The sequence below is a fragment of the Semicossyphus pulcher genome, unplaced genomic scaffold, assembly GCF_022749685.1.
Source record: "Semicossyphus pulcher isolate SPU_LCO1_2020_fin unplaced genomic scaffold, fSemPul1.0.p SCAF_16, whole genome shotgun sequence".
NCBI lineage: Eukaryota > Metazoa > Chordata > Actinopteri > Labriformes > Labridae > Semicossyphus > Semicossyphus pulcher.
This window is the reverse complement of record NW_027211670.1, coordinates 16,336,652-16,357,729: the sequence shown is the minus strand read 5'-3', so window position 1 is coordinate 16,357,729 and position 21,078 is coordinate 16,336,652. Positions and strand designations below refer to the sequence as shown.

General features: G+C 42.7%; 1 protein-coding gene across 4 annotated transcripts in view; it reads left to right on the top strand.

The window, feature by feature from the left end:
* vti1a (vesicle transport through interaction with t-SNAREs 1A) overlaps positions 1-21,078 on the top strand; it is a 138,406-nt gene that overhangs the window by 73,032 nt on the left and 44,296 nt on the right. For all 4 annotated transcript variants that reach the window (XM_069664456.1, XM_069664455.1, XM_069664458.1 and 1 more), the window contains one exon: positions 19,489-19,559. In XM_069664456.1, the coding sequence (XP_069520557.1) occupies positions 19,489-19,559 (71 nt within the window). The remainder of the gene's footprint in view (positions 1-19,488; positions 19,560-21,078) is intronic.

The following is a 21,078-nucleotide window of genomic DNA, read 5'->3' as shown; positions in this document are numbered from 1 at the left end:
CTCGCCTTCCTGTCCTCTCCTGTAGCTGTTGTTCTCTGCGTTCTCTGACTTGTATCCCTTAAAGGTGACTGAAGGATCTTTGTCTCCCCTTATTTAGCTCTCTTTCTTTATATTGGCTGGCATCCAGGTGCCTCTACCTGCCACAGTAATTCCTTCCTGCTTCCTCTCCTTCCTCTCTGTCCCCCCCTCCTCCTCCGATGACCCCACCTCCTCCTTTCCCTCGCTGTGGACAGCTGTTGACATTCCTTTGGCATAAAGGCCCGGCCTGTCCCGGTGGGTCCCATGGTCACTGGCAACCTGCCTAGCCTGGTGTCTTTTTGCCAAAGCAAACTGGCCAATATGTGAGAAATGAAATGATGAAAAGGTTTTATTACTTTGAAAGTGTGACCACAAGCAACTCTTCATCTTTATATCCTCATTTAGATTTTTAACACAAGTCCCATGACTTCATATCGCAGCAGGCGAGGGTTTTGACCAGCCCTGGTGCCTACTATTCTAAAGCGATCATGTTGTCCCGAAAAATACTGAGAAGTATATTCATTTTGTCATTTTGGCAACACGTTGACCAGGTCCTATTTCCTCCTGATCTCTCATAAAGAAAGTCCATAGCGTGCAAGATTATTGGAGAAGTACAGATGTATTCTTATGCTAAACAGCTGTCGTTGCATTCTTACAGGCCTAAAGTATTGTAACACCGATAAAGAGTGTCATCAACACCCAATATAATGCAATCAATACCAGGGACGGGCATTTCAAGGAAAAATATTTCTCAATCCTCCAACACAAGCTGACATACGGAGAGACAGAGACTGATTTACTTTTTCACAACTTACCACCGCGACCCGGCCCCGGATAAACGGAAGATAATGGATGGATGGACAACTTAAGGTGACAGTCAGCCTGTCATGCTGTGCATAGTTGTTGTAGACTTATAATATGCAAATTTTACCTTTCAAAGTTTGCACTTAATCTCATTTTTGTTTATATATTGTTGAAGCAGAAATGTTTGACGGCTGCATTTTTCTCCGGTTCCGAATCTCACGGCGCAACGCTGGCTCTAATGCGTTCTTCTTCTTTTGTTATTTAATGGCGGTTAGCAGGCGGCTTTCAGATGCGCTGCAGCCAGTGTCTGGCGGTAGTACCGCATTACAACCAGGCCCAGGTAAAAACAATGGAAAAAATATATTTTTAAGATGAGGTAATATCGCATGAATGACTATTCTAATATTCCAAATTCATGACCTGTCCCTAATCGATACAGCCCTACAATAACAGCTTCCCTTCCTATCTTAAATGTCATCATGAAATCTTTCAGGCTGGAGTTTGTGATCACATGTGCATTATATCACAAGTTCATCATCATTGTACAAATTGAAAAACTTGTTGACTGTTGTTCAGCAGAGGCTTTTGTCCAAAGTGACGTACATGTGAGAGTTAATACAACACAAGCAACAATAAAGACAGGAGGGAACAATGTGAGTAAAAGCCAACAAACGGCTTCAAGTTCAAGCGGACACAGGCGCTGACAGGCAGTGCAAGAGCCAATGCACAGTATGTATAAAAGCAGACATCATCATGAATATGCTAATCAACATGAACTGAACTGAACATCATCAATATCAAAATTAAACTAAATAATGACATCAACACTACTGTAAACGTAAAAAGGCAAAGTAAAGTCTTCAGTAATCCTTCTACTTAGCAAATGAGCATGTGTCTTAGCAATCACAAACATATAAACAAAGGAGCCAAAGAGCTGCAGTTACATTTCAAAAAATTGTAGTTGTTGTTTTTCCCATTAACGTGACCTTCTGCACTCAGGATGTCTTTAAATAAATCTCATCTAAAAACGTATTTTTGCTGCAGTTAATAACAGAAATTTCAGCAGTATTGTGTTTAGGCTGCGGATGACTCACAGCTAACCTAAATTCCATGTTATGAGGCGAATCAGGGAAGAGAGTTCACACAGTTCTAAGAGAATATCTAACAAATCAAATGAGAAAAACACGGCACATAAGTAAAAAAACTGAAGGTAAAACTTGCTCCATTGTTTAAGTATTGTTTTTTATCCGTTCTGTTGAGCCTGCTAACGCAGAAGGACTCTGTGTTGCTTGTGTGTTTCCAATAAAAGGGCATATATAGGCTGACACACAATAAAGAACGCATTTTTCAAGGACTGAACCATGACCAAAAGAATACAAAATACATATATAAAAGTGCCTCAAAGAAAAACAAGACGGCCAATAGAAGTTTTGAGGTTCAACACAAACTTGCTGCTCCGCCTCTCTTCTCCTTTGGCACGGGACAAGGGTGGCCATGCTTTGCCCAGGTGCCGTCTGTGCCATTGGCTCCAAAGCGAGGAGAAGCTGGCACACTTTGGGCATGGCTGCGGCCCCCTTCTTCCTCAAAGGCTTGCCTCGACTCCCTTCTTTCCCCTCACGGTCCCTGCTGCTCCGTAGCCCAGGGAGCTCATTAGGCCAGACTTCCTCTTCATTTAATCCATTTTTCATAGCCTAAAAAACAGTCCCTGATCTTAAAAATCCTGGCTAATTTAAGCCTGGATGTTGGGGAAAAGAGTAAAAATATCATGAAAAGGCAGGCCCGTGCATGCTTTTTCTAGTTCTGATGTCAAAATTAAATGTTTTTTAGCGAGAACCGCTTCGGCCAGACTGAGAAGATGCAGAACTGAGAGTGTGAACAGTTCTTGAACAGAGTTTGAGACCCCAGAAGACAGCATCCTATTCCATCCACTTCCCACTTGTTGTCTGCGAGTCTATGGGGAAACCAATGTGTTAACTTGGCCTAATGAAAACATCGGTAATAACACGCTCCCACTCCGTGTTCCTTTAATTATGTATCTCCGACTGGATACCAGAAGGCCCCTGTAGGCTTGCAGCTCCACTTGTTGTGGAAGTGAAGTTTGATTTGTAACTCGGATCTTGGTGGGGAGGATCTGAATGGAGAAACTATTTTTCTATCTTTCTTTTTCTCGCACTCTTTTCCTCTCCCTTGCTCGCTCTCTTACATCATGTTATTCCTATATATCTCGGTTACTTATACAACTTTCCCACCTAAATTTAGCGTGTTGACACAGGTTTTTCAGGCCTGGGGAGACCCGCTTATAGATGCCGATTGTCTCTGTTCCCATTGCCAGTGAAGTATACTCCTGTCGGCCTCTTTTCTGCTGCGTCACCGTCTGAAGTCACAAACGCACCTGACAGGTTAGTAAACAGTGAAGATGTTACGGTGGTTAGGTCTTTATTGTATCTATTACTCATTCAGTCCGTTTATTAAACTCGGCGCAACAAATTTGGACCGATGTTCGAGCGCTGCTCGGACGGAGACGTAGTCGCAGAAGTTAGCGACAGAGAGTAGCATCGCGCCGGAGAGGGGACGGAGATTAGCGTGCCGACACTGGTTTGGTGTTCCCATCAATGCCGAGGCGCCGATGCGATAATTACCTGTGTCTACTGCAGAGTCATTTGACCCGGGTCTGAATGCCGATTGTAACCTTTCCCATTAAGCAAAAAAGCCGGGTGTTAGTGGGTTTTTTGAGTGGGAAAGAACCTATAAATATAGGTTCTTGTGAGAACACTTGACCATAAGTGTTTCCAGTGTCTTTGGAGATCATTTTCCGTCATCGTGCTTATATACCTTTCACATTATATGCCCATAAAACCCGCCGAAGTTAACATCCTCAAAAGTTGTCCAAGTCTTTGTCCTTTATCTCTCTCTGCGAGGACAAAGCTTTTTTTCCCTCCCTCTTCCAGGAAACCATCACAGCATTAATATACCTCCCAGGTATAAAGTGTTGATGAGTGCCTGTCTCCTCGGGCTGACACTTATTTCACCAAAGGTCTCAGAGCAAAAGGGGGGTGGGGGGAGTGAGGGGAAGAGAGGAGGGAAAAAAAAGAGCTGCTTGCATACCCAGCCAACGGATGTGGCGGAATTGCTAAGCAGTCTCGGCTGCCCTCTCGTTAGCCTCCAAGATGCCCGGTGACAGAGGTGAGACGGGGAAAGTTGGGGTGGGTTGCGAGGAGGGGAGGGTCAGCGCCCCTAAGGGTACCGTGCCATGGCCGTGCCAGGCCAGGACCCTGCGCCACTGTCTCCGGTGCGTCCTCTGTCAGCACGCCCTCTGCCCCGGGCCGCTGCAGAGAGGGCACATGGGGGGCTGTCACGCGTCGGCCTCAATTACAATCAGGGGAAGGAGCATGGGAAGGCTGCCCACTGTCACGGCTCATATTGCAGTAATAGCTGCGCTGTATTATATCCTCCCATTCTGATGATGTTTGCTGGAGGTGTGCTGCCATCGCAATTGTAGTTGTTCTATCATTGACTAGCCTTAGATATGCACCTAAAAAAGTTATTTATAATGATTTATAATGAACTGCCGGTCACTAACAACCCGTCTGCTTCGGCCTGCATCTATTCATTATGCCATACTGTGTTTGTTCCTCATGTAACCTTGAGGAAAAGCCTTAAATTAGAGCTGTCAGTATTACAATGTGCTGGTTTCTCATGTATAGCATAAATATTCCCATGCAGATTTACAAAGTTGATGGCCCACATATATATATATTTTCTTTTAAATAACTTTTTTGGCCTTTTATGCTTTTACTCAGAGCGAGAGGACAGTGGATAATGTCGGAAACGGGAAGAAAGAGTGGTGATGACACGCAGCAAAGGGCCGACGGTGGGAGTCAAACCTACGCTCAGTGCATCGAAGACTGTAGCCTCTGTATATGGGACGAAGATTTAACCGCTGAGCTAAACCAGTGCCCCTATATTTAATTTAACTGCATTTTCAAGTTAAAGTTGCATGGCGCGCTGGTTTAGCTCAGTTGGTAGAGCAGGCGCCACATGTACATATGCTACGGTCCTCCACGCACTAATCGCAGGTTCGACTCCCGTCTCTCTTCAGCTGTCCTATCAAATCAAGGCAAAAGCCCGAAATAATATAATAAAAAAAAGTTAAAGCTGCACTGTGAATTTTTTTTTGTGAAACAAAAGTTTTGTTTACATGAAGTGTTTTCCACTAAAAAGCATTAAGTGAGTCTTTGAAGTCAAAAAAGGACATTTAAGGTTTTTTTGTGTCACACAAAAAACTTAAAAGGCCATTTTTCTGCCTTATTAAAATCAGTATTTTCCCGATCTTGATCCAAGTTGTCTTCGTCCTTTCATAATTAATTCCCAGACTTATTGGAGCATTAATTGCGACAAACTGTAAACCAGCGAAATAACAAAAAACCTACATAGCGCCAATCAAGTTTCAAACATAATAGACTACCTTTAAATCTGTAATCATAGATTGGAGTTGGTGGATCAAACTAGACCTTTCAGTGGCAAAACTTCGAGCTATGCTAATGTTTGTATTTGTGTTTTCTGTCTACTTTAACAATATAGTGGACAGTTAACTGCATAAGGGCTTTAAGTTGCTTGATTTTAGACTCGGGCCTGCACTTCATTGGCTGTCAACAACATTGTTTTGCACAATGAAGGTGAAGGAAGCAGTCTTAAAGGATACAACCTGTGTGGATGAGCCATGCCAACAGGTATCGTAGGCCTCGGCTTGTCAAACATTTGGGTGGTCGCCAACCTTGTATACCGCCACGTGCTGGTCCATGTGTAATAGCGTAATAGTCTTAAAACTACTGTGTATCTTTTCTTTCAAACAGCTGCAGTGAACTTGCAGTGTGCTCATGTATCTCCTTGTGCTTTGTGGCGTGCATTCGAGTTCGTACTCGTGCATGGATACTCTGTTACAAAAGATAAATTACAAGCCCGAGAGTTGTTGGTTATTTTTGCCTGTCGTTGCCTGGCTGTGTGGACCACATGCTGATTCACACAGACGACAGACAGACATACTTATATGAGGAATCAGCATATTAGTATTAGTTTCTCTCTATAGGGTGTTGTAGACATGCCCGGCTGCTGCTGTTCCTGTCAGTCATGACGGGGTCGCATACCATCGTCCTACCCCTGCTGAGAAAGTGACACGTGGCTACATGAACCACTGTAAGAGAAATTTTGTCCCCCTCCTTCCTGTTGGCCAACCTGTCTACGTAACATTATGGCGAGATTAGCTTTGCCAGATGGCATACATTATTCATGAGTGGAATATAAAACGTATATAAGGTTGCGTTATTACAGACTTGATGACTCTCTCAGTGCGTCTTTCTTTTTTCTCTGCGGTGAAGAGCAAACCCCTCAGGGAGCCGCGCCGATCGTAGAAACTCTCCCCTACCCTATTGTCACCTTCGTCGGCAAACTTCAACAAAACAAAAAAGGAAATAATTTTGCTCAGCAGCAACAGTGACAATGCGTATTGCTCAGTTGTAGATTAAAAGTGAAGGACTTTCTTTAAAAGAAAGGGAGACCAAGACAAAAGGGAACGACAGGCAAGGGAAGGTTAAAAAAACGGGCCAGCTAAGGAGTTGACAATTGAGTTATAATATCATGTCCTTTATGAATAATTAATTTGATGGCGCCAAGGCCCCTTAGAAGGTAGATTAAATTAGTTCTGCCACGTCTCAAAACTTAGATATGCTTCATTAGTGTGGGAGATGGTGGCAGGCGGGGTTGGGTGTTCGCCTGTTTTAGTTCATGATGAGGAGCAGGAGACATCTTGTCACCCCAGCAGTGATGCTCAGTGTTGGATTACATTTGTGTCACTTAACAGACATTCAGGAATTCAACGCATGTGTTGGTACAATGTACGTCTGCTGGTCGGGAGATTCTGGATGCATTGTAATCTGCAAGCTATTTGTAGAACATCAGTATATAGGTAATTGTTTCAACAGCATACGTTTAATATCTGTAGTAGGGTTGCGCAATTATGGCCCAAAATGATAATCATGATTATTTTGATTCCATTTTGTGCTACATTCCAGCTCATACACAGATTTTGTATTAAACTAAGACTTAAAATTTGGTTAGTTTTTCTGAATTTGGTGCATATTTGCATTGGTGCATCATGGGTAATTTCAGTCTATCTTTGGAAGTTGGGTGGATATTGTGTCACGCTGTACAGCGTCGCTGTTATGGATGTGTAACTCGATGCTGGACTAGGACGGGGAGTAGCAACGTTATTCCTAGTTAGTTGTGTTGCTTTGCGGCGCAGACACAGGTTTCATGCACTCTTTGCATATTATTTTTTCTTGCTTAACGTCACTTGCTCTGAACCTGAAATACCTCCAAAAAATTGATGAGGAACCGTTTCGGGGGACTGATGTTTCTGTTTAACGAGTTACTTCTTCACTTCCTGTTTTAGCGTAACAACAAGCAGCGTTCAAAACGTGACTTTTGACACGCGACTTGTTTGCACAAACAACACTTCAAAGACGTGACACGTAAGCATATGTTGAGCTCGTAATGGAAACAACTAAGAGACGTTCGTATTCTCTTCCTGTTTTAAACCGCTGCTGTAACTACGACAACCACAGACAAATTTGTTGAACTGAAACACCTCTGTTGTTAACTCTTCGCTCATGACATGACACACCAGCGCCCCCAAAAGTAAAGCCAGAACATCTCAATCGCACCCCGGGGCGAGTGGCTGTTACTTTTGGGAGCGCTTGATTTGATATGCAGCAGAGTTTCTACAGGCGGAGCATGTTAAACGTCAATATCGCCGAAAATAATGTTTATTTAATCGTGGGAAACCAAAATCAGGATTGGGATGAATATTTGATTAGCCTAATTATGCAGCCCTAATCTGTAGGCAATTGACTGGTGTCTGTTTATAGTCTAAGTAGTATTGTCCACTAGCTTTTTAGTGCCATTGACTGTATACAGGAAAACAGTCCTTAATCTACTGTTATGCCATCCCTGCACCCATTGGTGCTCAGCTTACAACGATTTAGCTTTAATTAATCTCTATAAATAGATATCTGTTAGCAAATGCAGCTAACGATCTGCTCTTACATGTCGACTCGAAACTCCAAGTCAACAGGAAAGGGTTAGAAAGTCTGGTCAGAAGTCCTTTACCACTTGCTTCATGGGAAGCCCCAAAAAGTTGGTCGTCCCTTCCAGAGGCTAAATCATTGTCAGACGAAAGCCAATGGGTTCCGAGATTGGTATGTAGGCAACAACTTGAATTTACCTTTAGCCTTGACTTGATGTGAAAAATTTTTTTCCATCTTATGCCATTCTCAGAGGCTGAAGTCTAATTTTCATCCATCCTTCCATTCTATACCGATTATTCTGTTGGGGGTCACCGGGGGCTGGAGCCGAACCCAGCTGTCATTGGGCGATGAAGTCATCTCTTGTACTTTAATGTAACAGAATTTCGATCAACTTTTGTAAGACGATGTGTACAATGAGAATTCCTAAAGGATTGAATTCTTCATAACTGTGTAGAAATAACTGTTAGGAACGACTTAAAGTAAGCAAAGTAAACAATGTAGACTGTATGCAATAGCCTTTGACATGCCCCGACATGTCGTGCCATGTTGTGTGTATACACAGTGGAAGCTGACAATAATCTGCCTTCAACTCTGTGGCCGGGGTCATTGTTAAATGAGGCGCATGATGTGTCTCTCTTTTGTGAGTCCCCTCTGTGCTTCGTATTCCCCCTATAATAGCAGTATTATTTTCCTTTAACCAGAGCAGGGAAGTGTGATGGTATTACCCTAAAGTAAAACACAAACTTGTGTTTGTGCTGTCTGTCAGAGCAGACACAATGTCACAGTGTTCTCATAACAAGCTCCAACTGTTGCTGGCTCAAAGGAAATTGTCAGAGCACCTTAGATTTGCGAAAAGAGAATTTGATGTATCGTCTTTGCACAAGTTTTACAGTGAATGCCACCATTACTGACATGAAATGTTGAAGATGTGCTATAATACAAGAAAGGAGCCTTTTATAGTCAGATCTCCAATACTTGACAAATAGAAGACAAGTGTTTTATTTTGGTTATCGTTCCTATAAACTCTGGTTATGCAACAACGCGTTGCTCCTGAAATCGGGGGGGATGCATAAAACAATCCAAGTCGATCAGAAGACGAGCGTTTGGAACAGTTTAAACCTTTCCATTATTTGGAGATAGTACGTCACAATTAGATGTTAAATTTGGTCATTAGCGTTATCGACATTTGCCAATAAAAGGTATGCATATCAATAAACTGGGTTAGCTAACGTAGAAGCAATTTCTTGCTAGCTGTCATTAGCTCTGCTCACATCCTGGATGTCTTGTAAATTAAAGAACGAGTGTTGGACTCATAACGTCACCGAGTTTGGCGCCATCAGACGCTCTGATTCGTTCTCCTGCCTGAGAAACAACCCTAACCCAAACCTGCAAAGACAAACTGTAATCACTGGACCAAGATGAACACTACTTTTACAAGACTGTATTGTTGAAAGAACTTGGAAAATCATCAGTTTAAGTTTGCGTTCATTGGTGTATTTAATCTTAAAGGATAAGTGTAAGAAGAGAAGGCTTTATGCTCCGAAATATAACGCCATTGAGAAGAGATGAAGCAGAACAGATGCAACCAGGAAACTAGCTACAATGCTAATTGGTACCATGAAAATGAGCTTCATTCACAGAGACTGAACTGGCCTCAGCGGTGCAACCTGTCACTCTTCAGCCAGCTTCAGCACTGAGCCCAGCATTCTCCCTTTTTTGTGCTGTGTGTTTTTGGAGCCCGTCCTCAGCTCATGAGTATTAATGAATTCAAAGTTTGAGGAAAATAATCTTTAAGTGTTTCCAACTGTCAGATCCTGTCAGTGCAACCACTTCTAATGGCCCGCGCCTTCCATTCAGGCTAATGTTTGATGTCTCGCTTTCATGCCCTCCTTTTCCTCCATTGCTAAATTGCTGCCGACAGTCCCGTGTCCCCACAGATTGTTTGTTTGTTTTCGACCACGCTTGTTTTACATATCATCGACGTAACGAGGATTCATTTAGCTCGCTGCTAATGGGGGAAGGGAGGGAGCGGGCTATTGCTTTCTTATATTCAAATAGGATGTGATCTTGAGTCAGGTAGCAATCTGTTGTCGCGAAAGAGTGTTGCTCAAGAACATGCAGGACTTTTGAGAACCTCCAAAGCGATGCCAAATCTTTTCTAAAAGATTCTTCAGTCCAAACCACTTGACAGGGAACAGCTGGGCAGGAACAGTCGGGCTGCGCGAGGCGTCACATCCTCATCAGTTTTGAACAGGCGCCGTGATCAAGCGCCGATCGAGACAGTGTAGAGGCTCCTTTTGTGTGTGCTTCACTCGGTTCTAACTTTAACTCACAAACAGTGGGGGCTGGGTGGGCGAATCCAACAAGCACATTTAACAAGTTATTTCATTCATTTAGCAACAAAACCCTATTATCAGTAGGTGATGAAAAGCGCTAAATACTCCAAGCGCTCTGAAGAAAAATACAGGGGGGAGGCTCCCAACAGGCCTTGTCAAAACATGCAAATGAGCCCGACGCCAAGTCCGATTTTGACAAACATAATTAAGGTGTTCCAATTCGGGACATGTTAATAAAGAAGACTGCAGGCCTCCCCCAGGTCTTCACTAATCATAAAGCCTTAAAGCTTTGTGTGCGGGTGTGTGTAATTACGTGTGTGTGTGTGTGTGCGTGTGTTTTCTCTCCCCCCCAATCTCCCATTTTATTGGATAATGAACTGTTGAGTGTTAGATCTTCCTTTCGCAGTCTTTCGCTGAGTTTGAGGAGATAGGCAGGGAAGAGCTGCCCGAGGTGTGGTGTTGTACAGATAATTAAAAGGCAAGAAATTTGTGTTTCGCTCTTTGATCTGCCTGTCAACGTTCTGATTAGAGACGTGAAAGCCTTTAATCAACAGTAATGTGATGATTAACGCTCCTAAACTGTTGAAAACGAACCAGAGGAACGTCAAGTTTTCCCTTTCTTCCTCCCCCCCTCCTCCTCCTCCTCCGTACATCCCTCCCTGAGTCCGTTTCCGACAAACTGGCAAACTTTTTCTCCTCCGTCAGTTCCAGCGGGGGTTGTTAAATCAGATGTTGTGTTTGATTAGGACCAGCTGACATGTTGTTTTCTCCTAATCTCTCTAGTTTTTACATCATGTGTGGAGCTCACATTTGCTCAATATTTCCTCTGTATCCAACAGAATGTGCTTCTACTTTGACCTTTCGCTTAGATATGGTCATTATGTTTTTACAATGCCAATACTCCGTGGACCCAACGTTTATACAGCTGCTAATAACATCTATTTATTTAAAATGTAGACTAAAGCACTTAAACTTTGTTACATTGTTTAGGTTGACTATAGCCGAATTAAGTTTGATGTGCTACTGTGTTTTATTTTCATTCATGTGCTATTTATTTTTTTACATTTTCATTGAATGTGGCCGGCACAATTGTGTGACACAAATGTCAGCACTATGAATAATGCATACACAAATTAGCTCGTTTCAATATGAGTTTTAATTCTTCACTTCATACATTTTTTACGATTTTAGCCAAGTTTAATCAACACGTAAAAAAAATCATTTCCCAAGCCGTGGAAATGGAATTAATAAGTCCGCTCTGATTGACCAATCAGGAGGCACGTAGAAGGTGTACGGGCTGACCAGCCGTCTGTAGAAATTCCCTGGTTTTTAATTGAGGACCTCAGAAAGCAGGGGCTGCTGCCCACACATTGTTGCATGCGGGCCAATCACAGCGAGCACCCAAGTCCATTAGTTTTCATTTGGATGGTTCAGTAAGACTGGTTGATTAAGTCCAGGCAATTTGCTTGTAGGAGCCCTCATTCTGCGCTCACCCCTCCTGCTTGTCAGCCCTCGGGTTCTCGTTCAGGTTAATTTAATCTGGGTTGTTAGAAATTTTAACACAATAGCTTTGTGGCTGTGTAAATGCTTTGGCACAGCGCACGGAAGTTTGCTGTAGTTTATTATGGCATAACTTTGCATATGAATGCTCGAAGACATCTGACTGTATTGGTAATTAAACCTGAGCGTAAATATTCCGTTTACATTGTTCCTAATCCATGGAAGGCAATGTAATATAAGAGTGACCGTGTAAGAGCGTCTGCAGCTGGGTCCACAGGGACATGCAGGTATGGGTAATTTCATAAATGTTAAACAAACTATTCTTTTCCAAGCCTCATCAATTCTCATTGAATGAGGGTGAAGGGGACTTTGCGGTTTAAAAGAAATGTAAATCTGGTGATCTGAGAATTTGACTTTGAGGCTGAGGTGAGGGGAAAAGAGGAGGGGGAGCTCAAATAGAAGGAAAATGCAGCTTTCAATTCTCTCCACCCCGGCTTAGCTTTAAACAAATGGTTCTATTACCAGCTGCTCTCCTACAGGCCCGGTCATTTATACCCATTAAACCGGCGTCTTATCACCCATAAGACGCTCTTACGTCTCTCCATCCACCAATTGTCTATAATCAGCCATTTAAAACAGCAGCGGAAATTTCTTTTGCGCCTTGCTTCGGTCTGACGGACAGGCAAACGAGCCGGGAGGAGGAGGAGGGACGCGGGGAGGAGAGAGGGATATTTTCTATGGAATGATGAATAGGCCAAGTTGAGTGGCTGACTAACAGAGATCTGTCTTAATCAGAAGTGATTTGTCAGAACAGGAGCTCTGCGGGGTCAGGGCGCAGGCGATGAATAAAACAGAGCCTGGCGGAGTGAAGAAAGGCCCCAGAAATCCACCCTGACTGCCCACCACCGCTCATACACATGCAAAGGGAAGCGCCGATGCATGGGCTAAGTCAGGATCGACTGTGATGGCCTTACTTCTCTCTGCCCAGAATATTACTAGTTTTGGACCTTGTATGTTCTTTTGACTCGTGCAAGAACAAGTCAGTGCCTTAAGTCCAAAAACTACTCAGACAGTGTTCTATTAAAGACGAATCCATGTCTGAACACACAGGATAGAAAAATCACAATATTGAGGACACTGCATTTCTCATAAGAGATTTTAATACAATTTTTTTCCTTGCCAATAACGATTCTAGACTTTCTTAGACTTTAGTATTGACTGATTCTGTGTATCCCCCCCGATACCAAAATATACATAATATCGGTGGAAAAACAGATACATGACATTTTGCTAGCTTTGGCAAATATTAAACTGTTGGCTAGCACCAGAGTGCTATTTGCTCTGGTCACATGATGAAAAAGGTTAATTTTTGAGGGGGTTACTAAGTTATGGTATTGCATCAGTACATCGGATGGGACACTCGCAGATACCAGATACCAGGCAATATTGGAGGCTGATATCGATATAAGGCTGTATTAGAGGCCGATACCGATATCAGGCAGTATTAAAGGCCGATACCAATATCAGGCAATATTGGAGGCCGATACCGATATCAGGCAGTATTGAAGGCCAATACCAATATCAGGCACCATTGGAGGCCGATACCGATATCAGGGAGTATTAAAGGCCGATACTAATGCTGGGCACCATTGGAGGCCGATACCGATGTCAGGTAGTATTGGAGGCCGATACTGATATCAGGCAGTATTAAAGGCCGATAGTATTAAAGGCCGATACCAATATCAGGCAGTATTGGAGGCCTATTCCGATATCAGGCAGCATTGGAGGCCGATAGTGATATCAGGCAGCGTTGGAGGCCGATACCGATATCAGGCAGCGTTGAAGGCCAATACAGATATCAGGCAGTATTGGAGGCCGATACCAATATCAGGCAGTATTGGAGGCTGATATCAATATCAGGCAGTATTAAAGGCCGATACCAATATCAGGCAGTATTAAAGGCTGATACCAATATCAGGCAATATTGGAGGCCGATACCGATATCAGGCAGTATTAAAGGCCGATACCAATATCAGGCAGTATTAAAGGCCGATAGTATTAAAGGCCGATACCAATATCAGGCAGTATTGGAGGCCTATTCCGATATCAGGCAGCATTGGAGGCCGATAGTGATATCAGGCAGCGTTGGAGGCCGATACCGATATCAGGCAGCGTTGAAGGCCGATACAGATATCAGGCAGTATTGGAGGCCGATACCGATATCAGGAAGTATTAAAGGCCGATACCAACATCAGTGAGCATTAGAGGCTGATACCTGGTGAGTGCTCTTATCAACCATTCCCATACTGGAATTGGTCTCAGCTGACATCGATACTAGTATCGTTATCGGTATACCAGTATTGGTATCAGTCTCTGATACTGCCTAAAATGCTGTTTTAGTATCGACAAGTACTCTTGTCAACCACTCCGATACCATAACTTATTAGCCCCTTCACAAAAAACTAACAGATTTCATGTCAAAGCTATTAAAATGTCAGCAATCAGTGTTTTTACATATATATTTTTTAATATCCCGCTGGTATTGGAGGGATACTCTGTATCGGCCAATACACAAGACTATAGGTATCAGGAAGACAGGAAGAAAAAATGGTAACATCACAAATCGAAACATCTCTAATCCAACTCAAATTACACTCTTCTCATAAAGAAACAGCGAATATCTTTCACTCCTCAATCTTTGCCCATCCTGCCAAGTAACATTTCCCGATCAACATGCAATAGGGTTTGTTATTATGATAAGTTACCTGTCATAACATCGTTGAACCCCCCAGATGGTACCTGCCCCCCCTGTGACCTAGCACTTGGCACCTCTTTATTTCTTAGCTCCATCTCAGTGCGAAGACGCTAGCCTCATGGCCTGTGGGCTCAGCATTACAAATACATCCCAGTGTGGGTACAACTTTGATGGAGGTGATGAAAGTGTGTCACCAGGCGGTTGTAGACTTGAGAAGTCCTTAAAAAAAAAAAGCTTCTCTGGAAGTGTACAAAGACAGGTAACTTTATTCACCTGGGAGTCACAGGCAGATAAGTTGACTGCTGCACTGAGTGTGCGTGTGTGTGTGTGTGTGTGTGTGTGTGTGTGATAGAGAGAGCTAGAGAGAGAAAATGTATAGTCTAACATTTATCTGGCTCCTCCTCACTTCCCCTCAACCCTCCCATGGGCTTCCATACCCCGTTTGTTGGAGTGTGTGGCTTGTGTCCGGATACAAGTGTGTGTGGTAACCTTCAAAAAGTGGTCTCAACTGCTTAATGAAAAGGAGCTGTGCCGAAGCCTCAGAGCAACACCACTGTCAGGTCTTGTACCCTTTCAGCTCTGGGGACGGAGGGAGCAAGGCCAAAAAAAAGAAAACTGCGACAGAGACAGAGAGACAGAGCCCTCAGACAGTGTGTAACTGCTCTGAAACAGCTGCTGTAAAATAGATGATGCCTCCAATTAAATGTGTCCACGGACTGGAGAAAGTTGAAGGCTGTGGAGGTTGGGACGGGGCCAGAGTTGTTGGAATTCTGAGCTGTAGTGTCCTCAGCCAGGCTGGACGGAAGTGGGTGTTTTATAGTCGTAAAGCATTTTTCTTTTAGAATAAAAATAAGGAGAATTCAACAGTACGGCTGCAAGTAATGATTTATTTCACTATTGATTTATCTGAAGTTTACTTTCCTTTAATTTCTTGGCCTGTAAATGACAGGAAATATAAAAAAAACAAGAAACAAAGCTCCCTAAAGCCCAAAACAAGGTCATCGAATTGCTTATATTTTCCAGCCAAACGTCCCAAATGTAAAGATTTAATATTTACTTTTGACCACATAAGACAAGAGAGTCAACAAATTCTCACAATTAAGTAAGCTGGGAAAGGTTTCTATGGAAACGTGGCTTGTCGCTGATTGTTTTATTTGTTGCTCCACTACTTATTAAGGCTGTATTAAAGAGTCATAGCAGACAGAAATCATTTCCTTAAAGGCACTTTGGCAGGTTTTATAGACCCCATTCTAGTGTTGCAAATTACATTACAAACACTCATAAAGTTAATTGTGCAGTTAATATATTTTCCGTCCAACCTATCATTATTAGCAACACTGAAGTCTGAGCTGAGATACAATAGAGCTGCACTGTTCTTTAGTATAATCCCTGATCTATACGTTAATTTCCCCCTCAACTTTTCTATACTAATTCTCGTCTACATTTACATTAGAGCAGCGGGTTAAATTAAGGCTCTGTGGTGCTGCTGGTGTGAGTGTAATGTAATGGAATAATGGGCTTGTTAAATGGACCTTGGGGGATGGGGATCTTTAACAAGTGAGTCAGAGCAAGGCCTCTGGGCCAGGGTTATTTAAATTGTTAATAGCTGTTTAAACAGGAGGGGAATATTTTATACACTAACGAGCAACAAGTCGGGGGCATTGACGGGAAATCATTTCTGCTCTCCTGCTTTGTTTTTTTTATCAACAGTGGACTTTTAATTTGAATATACCACACAATTTTATCCTGGTCATAAATTGTACAGTTTATAAATATGTTTTGTGTTTTGTGCTGTTAAGATTGCTAAATTTTAAGCACTAAAATGCAATTTCAGGACAGTTATTACCAGATAATTCCCACGTCAACATGAGGGGAAAGGTCTCCGTATTTTTTCACAGGTGTCGACACTTTTAGGGTGGAGGCCTTTTCTAGGTCAAGTAAAAGATAACGATGCTTATAATGATAATGATGAAACAATTTCTCACCTTAAGAGAACCTTTAGTTATTCTTCTCGGTGAGATTTTTGTTTGTATTTTGCACTATTTATAGCCCAACAAGTTCTTTTTCCCACTAGCTAATGAAGTCTTCCACGCACCACTGGGCAGCAGGGCTTAAATAAGATGAATGGAAATGTAGATACATGCCAGGGAATGAGTTATGAAAGAGAAGATGCATGATAGAGACGACAGGCACCATGCAATCCCTGGGGAGGTGTTGTGGGGGAAACCCTGTTACGAACAACGAGGGCCTTTTGGAGGACTTGGGAGAAAACTGAACGACCACACAGCCAGGAAAAATGTTTATCTTAATATTTAATGCTGAAACTTTTTTTAAGCCAGCAAGCTCAAGAAATATTTGATTGACTGCAGTCGATTTCAGTGCCCTTATTTTGGAGATCTTTAAAAACAACACGAGCAGATGTGCTGTCTTTAATGCAGTACAATTTGTTCTTCCCTCATTTACATATTTTATATTTTTACTAAATTAGACTTTGTTTGAGTGTAGAAGGTCTTCTTTAGATCCAGGTTGTAAATTTATCTTCTTTGTAGCAAAGAACAAATCAATATGTGGGGTTTGGGACATTATATGTACTGTAGGTATGAAGAAATGTTTATTAGTCTATTTTTTTCCCAGTATTTTTAAGGAGCAACCATTCTAGAGTTGATAGCAATGACTGCATGTATAGATGGACGACGCGTCTCCATCTGCTCTCATAGTATGAAATTGAAGCCAAAATAACCCCCGTGATGGGCGCTGCCATCATGCGATGGTGACGTCATTTGGAGCCAGAGTCTGCGCAGTTGGAGCCGCCGTAGCCGCTTCCGCTAACCAAAACACACACTTAACTTAGTTACGTCTCCTCTAACCGTTCCTCCTCTACTCTGCTCATCAGGAACAGATCGGCTGCAGGAGCCGTATTTGTCAACAGAGCTGTCAATCATCCTTTTTACAGCATCAAATAACTAATTAAAAATGTCAGAAAAATGAACACTTGCACGTGAATCAGCATGATAAGAACTAACTATAATGACAGAAACCATTTTTGAGAAAACATTTATTTGGCGTGTATTTTGATTTTATAGTTTTACTCATCTCCCATCTTTTAACATGGAGGAGGCGGGCTTTATGACCTATACTGCAGCCAGTCAGCAGGGGGCGATAGAGATGTTCTGGCTTCACTTTGAGGGAGCTGTCATGTCGTCCCATATTTTATACAGTCTATGGTTGATAGTCAGGACAGGCCTTGGTATCCTATCATTCTTTAAATAGCACCAGCACTGTTCTGATTCTCCTGCAGAACGTACCTCAACACAATGGGTATAATGACTGCTCAGTAGTCGCGCTAAGCTAACATTGAAGGCCTTGTCTCCGACTACCCCATCCGTCTTTTTCCACATTGCAAACCTTTCCAATAATGCACTTGCCATCAAAAAAAACCCTTTACTGCTGCAGTCCTTGTCACACTCATTTATTTTAGAAGAAAACACACAACCCTGACAGAGATGGATAGAAGTGCTTATTTGTCTCTTTAACAGAAGATTTCCGCTACAACTCCCTTCCTGTTTATCCCTTGTTCTTCCTCGGATGGCGACGGGGGAGGGCTTGTATTTTTATGGTTATTAATACCTGCACTCAGTCTTTTAATCTGCCCTATTTGTCACATGTGACTGTCTGACTGCACTGTTTAATCTGGGTATCCTTCAATCTGTCTCGTCCCAGATTAGAAATTAATGAAGGCAGGAAGAGACACATTTGAGTCAGTTACAGTGTAGGGGGGGAGAAAAAGGGACGGGATGAATGGGAGACGAGTGTCGTTCATTTGACAGTGCTTTTGCTTTTTTCTACTTTCCCCTGATCCCCTCACTCTGTCTCTCTTTTTCTCTCTCTCTCTCTTGTTTTGCTGCCAGATGTAGCCCATTTCTGCACTGCTCCCCCCAAACAGGCGCTCAGCACGTGGGCCCTTTGGTGTGCGGCACCTGTGTAGTGTAATACAGTCAGCAAGTGCGTTGTTTATTCCGGATTTGTTTGGTGCGCTTGAAAGCCCGTCTTTGATCCATGCAAAGATTCTTCACTTCTTTTCCTTTTTTTCCCTGATTCATCGTCTGCCTCCCTCATTTTTAAACGCTAATGCTGTACCAGTATGGTTACATTGATGGCAGCAGTGGGTTTTTGGTGAAGGGGGGGGGGCTTATTTTTTCTATCTTTTTTCTTTTCTTTTTTTTTGCTGTCTTTTGTCGTCCTCAACCCAAGGGACGGGAAAATGACAGTGACCACTGACGAGCTTGTCAGGTGCCTTGTCGGGGATGTTTTATAAGTGTGCGTTAATGTGTTTACATCAACAACTGACGGGAGGCATTTAAAAAAGAGGGGCTTAATGAATATTACATTGGCAGAGTGGACCCCACTGACTTGATGCTGGGGCATTGTTGCAGACAACTTCATGACTATTTTCTTCTGAATTTTAAGAAGGTTTAAAAAAAAAACCCAGAAACAATATTCTACTATCTGCCCATTTTCAACTCCCACTAGACTGTGCTCTCTCTAAAAACTCCACAGTAAGGGCCTGTGTCCACTAACAATGTTTTTTTGTTTTCAAACCAGTTTTTTCACAGTGCTTTTGGGGGGTGGCTTGTTTGTCATTTCCATTTGTTTGTCTCAGCTATAGAAGTAGTGGAAAGTTTTAGGTCCAACAAGAATACATAAATGCCCAAAATAAGGGCCTGTGTCCACTAACGGCATTTTTTTTTGTGCTAAAAGCATCTATTTTCTATACAAAACCAATGCAGTTCAGTGCTCAGCGTCCTCAGCATAAAAACCATAATTACCTTGTTTAAAAGTTTGATATCACGCCAAAAAGACAGAAAATTCAAAAGTCTGTCCTTAATTTTAAAGGGTATTCCAAGATTATGAAAGTGATGGTTTCAAGTGTACAAGTTAAGGCATTTTCATTAATTCATTACCTCTTCTCACGCTGCCTCTTCTTCTCTTACAGAACAAGTGGGTCAGGAGATCCTCTCCAACCTGCACGGTGACCGTGAGAAGATCCAGAGAGCCAGAGAAAGGGTGGGTACCCACACATGCCACCTGCACACACTCATCTGTCTATTCTAACAAGTGTTCGTGAGGCCGTAAAGGTGCTGCAGCTGGTTAGCAAACGGTGACAACGTTCACAGCTTTGTGCACGGTGTGCCAAGTAAACGCACAAAAACAAGTCTGCGCTCATGGCACACGAATGTTGAGTATATTATTCCACATCACGTCTCGTGAAATCGGCTTTCTCCTGGGCACATGTCGTCCTTATTTGTACCTTTTTACTATTCTTCCTCTAACCTGAATGCCGTTTACTATGCCATCTGCCATCCTTCCTCACCTACCCTCCTTCACTCTTCAGCACTCTCCTCCACTTTCCCCTCAAAGAGTCCCCCACAATCCTGAGCACTGCCCCTCCTCACACCCAGCCTGCCAAACAGACAGGTAGGCAGACACAGAAAAGACCAAACACAGGAAGGGGGCCCGGTCCTGACGGCACCCCGAACGCAGAATGCTTAAAGACCACAACATGGCAGAAGGCCTCGCACAGGCGATTTCAAAGGAAAATCAAACATCTCCTTTCAAAACGGTCCGCAGTGTCTACTGAGAGTACCTGCTCTCTCTTTCTTTTGCTTTCTCCCTCTTCTTCCCATGAGTCTTCTTTGCTGAACCCCCCCTACCACTACATGTACACACACGCACACGCACACACACTCATTGGGCTTTAAAGGCAGTTTGTGGGGCAAAAGTAAAGTAGAAAGACATCAAGATGTAAAGACAAGGATAGAAGGGCTGGTTAACGCCTCTTTTGCATTAAAGAGATGGAAACTGAAAGAGGTATGGTTTTAGCATTAATGCCACAACGCGAACATAGAAACACACACACTCACGGAAACACACACACAAACACACTACCACAAAGCTTTATACTCAGCAGGGGGTGTGGCCTTTTGTTTTGCTTTTATGGTACAAATAGAAGTCAATGGAAGGTTTCAGCACTGGGTCAAAGCAGCGTGCTTCCAGCTCGGAACAATTGAGTGGATTGAAGGATGTAATTTAACAGCTCTCCTGGCTGGTTCAAACAGACCTGACAGGACGTGGAGGGTAGGTCTCAGTAAGTCCCTTAAAATTAGTAATTTATATCCTTGAATCAATATTTCCAAAATATAAAAATATATGACAAGGGTTGACTTATTTCAGGGTACAAAACAAGCATATTAACATGTTCCCCCAAACGACTTATTATTCATTCTTCTCCCTTCTCTATTTAATCATACAGGTGCATGCTTAGATTTTTCACCCATAGCCAATCATCATATTTGAATTGTTTGTGCATCAACCTCCGGCAACAATTTCAAGGCACCTTACCGACACTTACTTTTAAGCCTTCTGCTTTGCCTCATTTTCTTAACTGACCAGACTATAGCAACAAAAATCTATAACTTAAAAGGGGGGTATTATGCTAATTTCAAGCTTCATATTTCACTCTGTGATACCTGTGGAGTAGCTTAGCATAATTAACAGTTAAAAAAACTCACTGAAACGACTCAGT